The sequence below is a fragment of the Aplysia californica genome, unplaced genomic scaffold (assembly GCF_000002075.1).
Source record: "Aplysia californica isolate F4 #8 unplaced genomic scaffold, AplCal3.0 scaffold00727, whole genome shotgun sequence".
Lineage (NCBI taxonomy): Eukaryota > Metazoa > Mollusca > Gastropoda > Aplysiida > Aplysiidae > Aplysia > Aplysia californica.
In genome coordinates, this window is record NW_004797997.1 from 309,274 (window position 1) to 321,659 (window position 12,386).

The 12,386-nt window shown below is 40.6% G+C and overlaps 1 protein-coding gene across 1 annotated transcript in view; it reads right to left on the reverse strand.

Annotated features, from left to right (window-relative positions):
- Positions 1-12,386, reverse strand: part of LOC106013220 (collagen alpha-6(VI) chain-like) — a 45,001-nt gene that overhangs the window by 23,647 nt on the left and 8,968 nt on the right. Inside the window, exons 4-7 of the mRNA XM_013088337.1 lie at positions 10,785-11,342; positions 3,821-3,993; positions 1,670-1,777; positions 230-373 (exon numbers count right to left, since the gene is read on the reverse strand). Coding sequence (XP_012943791.1) covers positions 230-373; positions 1,670-1,777; positions 3,821-3,993; positions 10,785-11,342 — 983 coding nt within the window. The remainder of the gene's footprint in view (positions 1-229; positions 374-1,669; positions 1,778-3,820; positions 3,994-10,784; positions 11,343-12,386) is intronic.

The following is a 12,386-nucleotide window of genomic DNA, read 5'->3' on the forward strand; positions in this document are numbered from 1 at the left end:
GTGTGTGTGTGTGTGTGTGTGTGTGTGTGTGTGTGTGTGTGTGTGTGTGTGTGTGTGTGTACGTTTGTGCCAGTCGTGTGTACATATTATTATGCTCACATATTGTACTTATCAAAAACCTTGACCCGACTCGTCGTTCGCACAAGAATCACACATCATCCGAAGGGACAGAAGTCGCCTTCATTTTACTCCCCTTCTTTGTGCTGCCACATTTTCCCCAGTTACCTACCTTTGCCCCTGTCGCCTTCAGTTGTTCCGCCTCTCTGAAGAAGACTTTTTGGTTTCCGACGCTCTTGTTGTCCATGATCAGAATGACAGCGTTGGGGGCATCGGGGCGATCTCCGCCCTTCTTGCTGAAAATCTTGGTGCGGACCTATGAGTTAGAAGATGAATAAGAGATCATAATTTAAGTATAGATCGTCGACCATAAAGTGCTAGTTTTAATAAGAGTTTTGGAGCACTTGCAACAGTATTAGGTCGCATTATATTTTAAGAGCTGAAGGTTAGAGGCGTAACAAGTGAGTAACAAATACAAAAAGGAGGAGGAGGAGAGATTTATGAAGTGTAGGAGATAAACGTTTCCTTGCCGGGCACAAGACGGCTGGTAGAACGTTCGTAAAAGTACGCGAAAAGACGAGTTTTGGAAGTATCATCAGAGTTATGGAAAGACAAGAGAAGAAAGTGCTGACAAGCCTTTCTAAAACTTCCAGTCATTGTCGGGCGAAGAGAAAAGTGGCTAAGACGGGGGGGGGGGTCGTCTTGGGCATTGCCATTTTAATAGAAACAACGCAGGGGACTGTGGCAATTATTGGTACTGTGTACATATCGTGCTTGTCTAGGACAAGTGGTTACTTGTCATACGTTTTCAATAACAATAAATAAATAAAAATAAATTACACTTCTATTGATCCCATAAGGGTAATTTGGTTTACAATGGCAAACATACATACATACTTAAATACATGTTTATGAATACCTACATACGTAAACACATGCAGAAATACATACAGAAATACAAATATTACACCAGTGCAGAACAATTTACAACTTTGTCATTGCCGGTTGCCACTGTGCAGCGCCCTGTATTTTGATCTAGGGTTGTCGTGTCTAGCTCAAGGACACACCCCAGTGACAACCCATCTAAACCCGTGTAACAGACACTTGCTTGGCACTAGTTGAGTCAGACTCTGAACTCACTGCACACTTGGCCACTTACATAATATACTATGTCGATAGAACAATAGTAGATGCACAACATGTTTATAATAATATACTTTTTCGCACCCCTTTTTTTATTTTGCTTTCCAAACACTCTTCCAAACAAACCAGGGGAACGAAAGCAATAACAACAACAAACAAAAATAACAACAATTCAAACCACAGGGATACCACTGGGATTTTGAGAAAATAGATACAAATTCACGAAGGGGCATTTGCGAGCAAAAATACAGTTAATAGATAAGCTAATAGAAGATTAAATAGGAAACAAATATTTATCGTAATTAGACTGTTCTAGCACTGAAAATGAAAATAACGGCAACGACAACAGCCCCCCCCCCTCCTTCCCAACTCCAACCCCTCCTTCGAACAAAAACAAAACTACAAAAAAAACAACAAAAAAAAAGGAAAAACATGCATCCTTGACACAGGGATAATTTTGTGTACTCACATTTTTCAAGGCGTTTGCTCCGTTGCCAACTCTAGCGCGGTCCTTGCGCCCGATGGCGTTGATTTGTTTCATCACATCAGCAGACGTCTTGAACTTGGCCAAATTGAACTGCAGAGAAAACAAAAAAGGTGTGCTGGGTTTATTTCTTTTTAAAAAATGTAGTTGTTGTTTTTGGGGAGGAAGTGGTTGGTGTTCGTTTTTAAAAAATCTGGTTGTTGTTTTGGGTCATTTTTTGCGCCCCCCCCCCCCCCCCCCAACACACACCCCCAGTTTGCACTTCCTTAATTATTGAGAGTTCCACACGAAAAAGAGGTTTGATTTTTAAATTCTCATCTATGCTACGCGTCATAAGAGGAAAACCAAGTTCTCTACCCTGAAAATGACTAACAGCGTGTTAAGTAGAGCTGTGTAATAGCATTAAAAACCACCTCATATTGTTTCGAGTTTTTAAAATAATCCCCCATCTCCCCCTTTAGTTTTAGCTCGGCTGCACTGGCAGAAAAAAAACCTTTCAAAGTCGTTGTGACTGTGCCTCCATAAAACTGTTTAATGTTGCTTTGACAGGTCTTAGCTCTTTGACGACTTGCAATCTGTTTAATAGTCGAACTTTGAAAATTTTCTGAGTTAGAACACGTCCTTATTCAGGATGTTTTTCCATTTTGTTTATTTCAACTGTAGCTTAAAAAGACAGAAAACAATATGCTGCACACTACGAAATATGCACATTCGTGTCTCGTGCACGATTGTTCAAAATGTGCAACATCATTGTTTTTCGCCAGCTCAGTGTCTCGTACGATTCTGTCATACGGCACTTTTCAAACGGCGTACGGCAAGAGTTTTACACTAAGGCTGAAAATATACTGTCACGCACAACTGAAGTGCGCCGCGAAAAAAGTCGTGCCCACCCTTTATTTCCTATCTGTGATTACACTAACACGACTAGACGTAAGGTGCCGTTAGGACCCAAAAAGACGTGCGTGCCTGCAGCACTTCTTTTTCGCGTGCGGACAGGCTCACCCTGCTATCGGAATGTTCCGGGACGCCATGGATATAAAACAAAAGGGGGGGGGGGGAACCACTGAGTGAGCTGTATACGCCTGCTCGGTGCCATTTTTTACACAGTCGGACGCAGTCGCGCTGACCCACTGGATCACCACTTCCGACCTGGCTGCTCGTCCGTTTCGCGGTGTACTTCAGTTGTGCGTGTTGGAATATTTTCAGCCTAAGCAGTTGATTTGGTCTGTTTCTGATTGGACATACTGTGACCTCTACCGACTCGTACACACCAAACATCCGCGTTCGTGTGGTATCGTGCATTCGTCTAACGCACGAACGTAACCCCTTTCACACCTAACATCAGTCTATTCGTGCGTTATTGTGAGTGTTTTATATCAACATGGAAGTGAGGACTGACAGGGAAGCATGCCAGTTTGTCACAGGCCCAGTTTGTCACAGACTGTACCCTGCATGATGGAAGTTATCACTGACACTCTCAAAAAGAGTTAGTGAATGACTGATTGATTGTATGAATTGAATTTCATTATTCTATATTTTTTTTAACGAAAGAACATTCATTGCTTGAATTTTACAGAGTAATTTGCTTTGATTTGCATACAAAAATGAAGAAATATTGAACAACACAAGCTGGATTGACATTTTAGACAGATATCTCTATACGACCAATTTGAAGGTGGAGGATAAAAAACTAAGTTACAACTGCAGTGTTAAAGTGCTGTAATTATGACTGTCATCAATACTGAAATACCTCAATGAAATTGTGACAGACTGGGCCTGTGACAAATGAACAAAAATTAGCGGTAGTTGCTTTTTGTCTCGTGGTCCTCGTGGTTATTGGACTCAGGGAGGGAGCGGTCGGTTACAACATGAGAGCAGACAGAAGAAAATTTACGGTTGCAATAAAACTCATCACACGCATGAACGACAAGTATCACTACCGCATGAACACGAACAGTAATGGTGAGAACACAAAAAGGGCCCAGATAAGTAACAATTAATTCTTTCGTGCGTCTCAGAAACAATACCAAACGAAAGAGGATGTTTGGCGTGAACGAGGTGTGCGTCGTTAAAGAGTTCAACGATTTGAGAACTTGCGATATAAGAACTTACGATATAAGAAAATTAAGAACTTACCCGAACTCGTGGCCGCTTGGCGAAGTTGGTGAGAGAAACCCTAACATCGCCGCCGTCAATGTTCGCTTTCTCTAGGATGGCCTTGAGGAAAGGAACAAAGTACTTGGGGATGTTCGCCGGGGCGATGCCAGAGGACAAGTGGAAGACGATCGCAATATCTGCCTTGGTCGAGTCTAGAACGAGATGAGAGAAAACGGGAAGAAATAAAGACATGGGGGTAGTGTGGATGGTTTATGGTGACATTGAGTCTGAATGCTGATTTTGTTTTCTTTTGGTTTCATTGTTTTTTGTTGTTGTGGTTTGTTTGGTGAGTTTTTTGTTTGTTTCTTTGTGGGGGTTTTGTTTGTTTGTTTGTTGGGGTTTTTTAAAAATTCTTTATTTTATTTTATTTTTATTTTTTTTGGGGGGGGGGGGGGGTAGCGGAAGGCCAACACGTATCCCAAGACAAAAGTCAGTTTCAAGTAACATTGGCAAGCTCAATCGGATGATGGTCTAGTTGAGGTCTCGCTTCTTAAAGTAACTTGAAATTTGTTTTTAGTCCATGGCGTCATGACTGCAATTAAAATTTGAGTCTCATGTTGGTCACACATAGAATGGAGCGCGTGGATGTTCGCTATATACCCGTTAAGTTTCGAATTGAGACCTAAACTAGAGATTTACTCTGAATCAGAAAGAAACAACAACAACAACAACAACAATAATAATAACAACATCAACGAAACAACAATAATAACAACAACAACAACAACATGCCCCGCAACTGAGGTCCGGCGGTGGCATCTCTTTGGGGAAGATTCAGGGAGGTTGGACTGCCTCACCCGCTACCCAACAGAGGCGGTGGCCCTGGCGAAGAGCATGCTCTTTGGGGCTCCTGACATTTCGAACGGATAGAGTACCACACACACAACAACAACAACAGCAGCAGCAGAGTGAGGAGATGAAGTGCAACACTACTCTTACCGGAATGTCTTTCATGAAATTGAGAGACCAAGGTACCCATTCTCATTTCTTCTAGTTAAGAGACCGAAGAAGTCTATTTTCTTTTTCTTCCGTAGGTCGCTGACGCATTTCCTTTTGCGCGTGAGCTTATATTAGAGAACAGCTAAGAAGGATTACAACTTCAGTTCAACTTAAAGTTGTTTTTGTTTTTGGCTCTCCCTCATATGGTACCAATGTGTTTTGCACGCTGTGAACAAGTTCCTAAATTCCTTCATAATCAATCTGCAGTTGAATTTTTTAAAGTCATAGCTGTATTGACGTGTGGTTCAGAGATACGGACAACAAACAAAACAATTCAATAAAAATTAAATAGATTCCAAGCAAAATGTCTACGTAGAATTTTACTAATAAAATGGAAATACTTTATTACAAATAATGAAGTGTTGAAAGAGCTGGAATTGAATATATCCACAAAATCAGGAAAAGGGGACGATGGAGCTATCTGGGACATGTTCTGAGAGTGCCGAAGACAAGATTGCCCTATCAGATGTGCCATTGGAAACCAACTGGAAAGAATAAGCGGGGAAGACCAACTGGCATCTATAGAGGCACAATAAGAAATGAGGCAATCACCCAGGGCCTGGATGTGCCGAAATTGAAGGACGTGGCCAGGGACAGACAAGCGTTGCGTCGACTGCTCTCCGCCTTGCGTACCCCCGGACGGTATATGGAGAAAGTAAGTAAGTAAGTATGTTGACAAACGTCTTTTAGGACCTATGTAAAGCAATAGTCCCTGCAATTGGCCACCATAACAATATTCCAGATTAGATGTGGGGGCTCCCGCTGCTTAAAGGTTAAGGTGTTGGCCCCTTATTCAAAGGTCCCGGGTTCGAATAAGGTAACGACCAAAAAAATTTCTTCTCTAAAATTATCTTCTTTCACCTCCTTTCTTGCTCCCTAACAATGTTCTGTCGTAGTCTTTCGTCTCCTCTTTCTGTCCCCCACCCCCCTCACCTCCTTTGCCCCCTCCTCTGGGCCCCTGACTCTTCTTGTAGTCTTTCTACTGCTACTCCTTGGCTTCTTTTAACTGCTGTATTTCAGCCACACCCCTGATCTTCTGTTAAGAAAGATCTACACCTAACCGTCTCGGACAAGGGCCAAAAATCTCGGAGGGGCGGTGTCCAAGTTGCGCAAGTTAAAGATCCCTTGGTGGTCTAAAATCGATAAGAGTAGACTTCGGCCGCCACCTGGGCAACATTCAAAATTTCATACCAACTGAAAAAATGTAATGGGTCCCGTGCGCTCATATGACCTTATGCAGTTGCGAGCACCGTAAAACACTTATAAAAAAACACACACACACAAAATTAGATGCAAACGCCATAACTATAAACCTTACCATCAACGCTCATCTCTGAGCTGGGAAGGTCTTGCTGTTGAACTGTGTGACGTCAGGGGGTGGGGGTGAAGGAAGAGTCATAAGGAAAACAAGATTACGGACATAATATTTCAACATAAAAAAGAGGAGCGGCTGTGGGGATGGTTTTTCTGGACTTCTGTAAGAGCAGTGTCGGTGCGTTCATGGTGAATTCATTTGGTATACCTATTTGCAGTAGCCTTTCACCTCACATGCGCATGGAGTGGCTGGCTATCTTAGCACTCTGCATCGGTTGGGGTATACATGTAGTCTTTTCCTGTGTACATAATCATTATGTTTTATATTATGAGGAATGTGTATGTTTGTGTGTGTGTGTTTGTGTGTGTGTGTGTGTGTGTTTGTGTGTTTGTGTGTTTGTGTGTGTGTGTGTGTGTATGTGTATGTGGGCATTTGTGTTTGTGTGTGTATGTGTGTTTGAGAGAGAGAGAGAGAGAGAGAGAGAGAGAGAGAGAGAGAGAGAGAAAGAGAGAGACAGACAGACAGATAGACAGACAGACAGACAGACAGACAGACAGACAGACAGAAAAAGAGAAAGGTTAGAGAGAGAGAGAGAGAGAGAGAGAGAGAGAGAGAGAGAGAGAGAGAGAGAGAGAGAGAGAGACCGAAGAAAGAGGGATATCTAATGAATGTAAAACTGTAATTATATAAAACTTTCGCTGAAGGGGTGGTGCTGCAGTTAGAAAAGCCGGTTTGGGGCCAAATTACACAAAATGAGATAATTACACCTTAAGATTCCTGGACATGTCCTGAACAATATCTAGAAAGTACACACGCCTCCCTGCACCCTAAAGTGGTGTTTGGGGAATAAAGATTGTCAGTGTCATTGTCGTTAAACTTCCACCTGTCTAATGAATGTTTTTGTTTGCCATCGCCTTCGTCCTCTAACATTAGTATTGATTATATACAGTCACGGTCGCTTCCCATTTAGTACATAATTAGTCCAAAGTGCTAATTGATACACAGTACTTTTAGCGCTAAAATGTCCACAGTCTGGTTGCGGTAATATTCCTAACATTTTCAGATCTCCCTCGCTGCTTTGCAATACAACAATTCGCAAAAAAACTAAACAATAAAAACAAACAAACATGGAAAGCAACATTATCCGACTGAGTTAAAAATCTTTCACCATACTGTCTTTGAACTCAAAGTACTTAATTAACAGAAAGTTGTTTTGTTGCTTATTTTATGAGGTTTTGAGTTGCTTTTTGGAGGGGAGGGGAACGGGGGGCATTCGTAAAACAAAAAATGATCTTCCTCAAGCTTGTCTTTTATTTTAGTCTGTTAAAATAATCTATTCACTTATTTATTTTATTTCTTTGTTTACAATTAAAGAAAATTGACTTTTCACTTTCACTGCTGGCGTATCGTTAACGTTCCAATGATCTTATTCTAACCATAGTATGATCACATGTTTAGAGAGAGAGAGGGGCGAATATGGTGCCCCAATCTATCCACCAACACGACCATGCGACAAACGGCAGCACCGGGGGAAAGCGATTGTGACGTCATCGTTTGGCGAAGTCGATCACAGTATCGAATACAGCAAGACAAGCTAGATTTTAGTCGCCTCCATTTTCAATGACAAGAGTTCTAACGAATCACCTTGAAGTTAAGTTTGTTCGGTTGTTGTTGGTTGCTGTTTATTGGCTAATTTCAAACATAAAATTCCTACACACAAAACACATTCTATGTGCGCCCCTCGCCGAAGGACACTTGGAGCTGACATAGACCTAGCTAAAGATAAGGAAAAAACAGTAACACGTATCAGGCGATCTCGTCAATGTATCCAGGCAGCAAGAAAGATACCTGGATACCTGGAGGTGTCATCTCTGACTCAGAGGCTGACGTGTAATGACTCTCCATCCTTCATGGTCGCGAGCCTTTTAACTGCCTACAATCGAAAGGAGCTGACAAAAGAAGAATTCTTAAAGACAGGGGTCCCAGGCTATTTTGATCTATTTTGGTCAAAATGGTCAATATTGAGATGCGCACTTTTTCACAATTTTGAATCTACACTAGAATTTGTTTTTAAACGCTACCAGCACAGTTCCAAGCCTATTCAGAGTTTATTTCCATTCAACAATCTCAATTAGGCCTAATCTGTAAGCAGCATTTTTTTAAAACAAAGAAAAACTAAGTAATGATACCATGACCAACTCCGTCAAGACGAGATATCGCTTAGCATAATCGCTGTTCCCCGGCCTTCCGCGACAAACCACTGAAAGCTTTCACACGATAATAATAATAATAATATAATAATAATAATAATAATAATAATAATAATAATAATAATAATAATAATAATAGTAATAACAATAATAATAATAATATACTCATAAACAGCACTACCATGGTAATCTCGGTTCAGACGAAGATTTTATAAGAACGTTTTTAAAAAAAATATTATACTGTAGAACTCTGACCACCGTGAGGAAAGGAGATCATTGTCTCCACAAAAACTGCACCCTAGATTTGGAGACTATAGTTTATTGCGTGTAAATACCTTGCTCTAAGGGAATAAAACTAAGACACTGCTTGTTATAGCATCGTGTTAGCCCAACTTCCTTTAGCCCCCCCCCCCCTCCCTCCCACTCCCAGAAAAAAAGAAGGAAAAGAAAAGAAAAACTAATATAATAGATTAATTATAAATAAAACAAAGAAAGAATAAAGCTCTCTTTCTATGAATGAACAAAATCAAAACATATTATAATTTAACTACATTATTAAAAAAAACCACAAGCAAATAAATAAACAAATAACCGACTACGTAAGGCAGAAGAACCAAAGAACATTTAAGTGAACGTATGACAATAAACAATAAATAGATACTATAGTGAATATATTATAGATAATTAATGGTATAGAGATATTTAATGAACATCTAAAGCAAAAACAAAAGAATACAAGAATAAAAGAAGGTGGTGGGAGGGGAGGGGTCTGCACAAGTTGTAACTCCTGTATGTTTATTAGTATAATACCAAGACTTAGGCACCTCCTCTTTCGAAAAGATACCTTCTTTAAGTCTTAAATTGATAAATTCTCAAATATTATTGCAGAGTACACGCCGCAAGTAGTAAATACCAGGTCTCTTTCCCTAAACACTCACATCCTACCCCATGCCCCTGTCATAACACTCTACTGTCTTCCCCCCAAACCATCCTCCTTCCCCGAAGCCTCACCCACACTCAACAAGACACGAGAAAAACCTAATACAACCCCCCCCCCCCTAAAAAAAACAACAACCCCGAAACAAAACGTCCAAACACCTATAACAGTTGGGGATAATTCTCAACAGTAAAGCGTACGTCATGGATAATCAAAAAAGGGGCAAAAACCACTGAAAGCTTTAGACTCAAAGGTTCAATCCTTTAAAAGAAGCTTAAACAATCAGCCAAACACATACGACATTGCCACTCGCAATGACGAAGCACACCAGGTCAAAACACGTGCCATGATGATACCAAGAAACAAACCAGCTCCTTGACATCTAAAGCTAAATAACGACGCACGAAAGACAAGATCGATGCATAAATATTCCAACCAACGACAGTTACCAATATGCATAAAAGATAATGACACTGATAATGCTTATGAGCAAGAATTACATCGTCGGCTTTATTCCAGAAAACCTAATTCATTTCTTGAAAAAATTGAGAAAATTGAAGAAAAAAATTCAAAATCTACTTTATATAAATATGATTATTATATACATTATAATATATAATTATTCACCAGTATTGAAATATGACTTGAGAACTTGTTATTCATTCTATGAAAAACTAGTAAAGAAATAACATAACAACAAAACAAAACTACGTCATTGCAAGATGTCCCTTGACGTCTTTATCTTCGTCCGGAAATCACCGGAAATAATGAACTGATGTGAGCGACTGTGAACTCACACTGACGTTACCAATACCTGTTTAAACAATCATCGTGTACCACAAGATGTACGCCCTCTTAAACCTTCAGTATACTTGGAATAAAATATTGATGCCCCCATTGACTTGACTTACCCCCCCCCCTCCTTCACCCGCCCCCAATTTGACATCTGGCATTTAAAAAAAAATTATTTAAGGATATATTATAAACATAATTACCAAGGATCCATATTGACATGCTTTTTTAAAAGGGAAATTAGTCATGCCGACTGTTTGGTACTCCAATCAAAACGCACACCCATAAACAGGGAATGATATGAAAGAAGTTCATACGTGTTAATAATATTATTATGTCAATACAGCACGCTCAAAAATATTGAACAAACTATACATCAAAACCAGAGGCAGTTAAAAGAGAAAAAAAGGGAAGGATGTAAGATTCTCAAGTCCAATGAAATTGAGATTTCCGAAAATCGCAATTAGAAATAATATGTTTACATACATAGGGGCTTACAAACTAAATATATCTGAATTTGCTTTGCGTAACCTTCGTCGTATTTCAGGAATGTACAGTATTCTCTTTCAGCTAACCTCTGGATTTGGCATTGTCATATAATAATATGCTGTTTTAGTCACACAGACGGTTTTGATTTAATGTAATGATAAAAGAATACTTAAAAGAGAGTCAGTACATGCGTTAGCTTACGTGGGGCAACCTGTTTGACTATTTTCTCCTTGAACGCGAACAGATCGTCCAGAGAAGCCACACTGAACGCATCATCATCAGATGACGCAATCAGTTTGAGCTGAGGCTCGACAGCTTTGCCAATTCCTGCAGCAAATATTTTCGTGCCGGCGTTCCTAACCTTCCTGGCCGAAGATTTAATCTTCTTCTCATCAACGGTCGATTTGGCGTCAGTCAGGAGGACAACCACATTGGGTACGTCAGGCCGGTCTCCTCCGGCCTTCGAGAGAATTTTTCCACGTACGAGGTCAAGACCTTTGGCAACACTTCCAACTTTAGACCTGTACAACTTTAATCCTTCAACCGCAGTCTGAACTTTGTCCATGGTTTTGTACTTCTTCAGATTGAAAATCACAACTCCCCGTTTGCGGTATGCCGCAACGGCGACACGGACTTTGCCGGAGTCTATGTCGGCTCCTCGGATAATGTCCGAGATAAAATCTTTGTAGTACTGGTACTTGCCACGGTTGATTTTCTTGGACGTGTGAAGTAGGAACACCAAGTCTAGGGTTTTCGTTGCTGTAAAGTGTGCGTTGTCAGTACACAGAAGCCATTGAGTAAGGAAAGGAGACATAAGACAATCGATCTGGATGTCATGAGTTTGACTAGTACATCAGTACATAAGTACATCAGTACATATTCCTTTAGCTTCATACCCTGAGGGTGTGGGGACAGGAGGCTAAGGCAGCATTCTGACTACCGTCGAACTTGCTCTAACGGACACCTGACAAAAACATCACCTGTACAAACTACCGTTTCCCACGTGCACTTAGAATTTCTACTTTGTCTTTAATAATGCCACTGACCGAGATATTCAGCTGTCTAAGACAAAAATTGTTGTCCCCCATAATGGTCCTCTTCGATAGTTTTGACGGTACTGTGACCAAAAGTGGTAACATGATCTCCAACAGATTTAAAACTCTAGGTGACAGCTGTTCCTTATTGACCCCGTTCAAGGAAAAAGGTTAAATGAAAAAAAACCAAAATAGTGGCTGCTCTTTGATGACCTTTTACGGGCAGACTAAGAGTACAGCATTGTTGAGCATTGGCACTGATTTATACCGAGCGGAGAAAAGCAAAACGTTCAACGCGCACTACAATAACAATGATGTACGTAATACCTAACACTATCATGCGCATCTTTTTTTCTACTAATTAAATCAGATGGTATAAAAAAAGTGCGCGCTAACAACCGCTTCCCGGGCTCTGCTTTCAGGAATGCAAACCCAGTCCCTGTTTTCTCATTGGATGGACTTGTTTTGTCCGACAGTAATTATTTGTTTCTCGCTCGTCAATTGTTATCACTGTCGATTCAACACAGTTTATATTTATATCTCTGTTCTGTGCTCTCTGTAGCTTATAAAAAAAAAGCCATCTTGCCAACACCCACTTCCCCACCCCCCTCCCCGCCACCCCTGAATTGTTGCACTGTTGAAGACCAAAAAAAAAGACTGAATAAGATGGTAATAAGCACCTTTCTAGCTTGGGAGGTTCAGTTCTTATTATGCGTGGCTGATCCCTTCGTCTACCATCTGTTGATTTGTGTGTGTGTGTGTGGGGGGG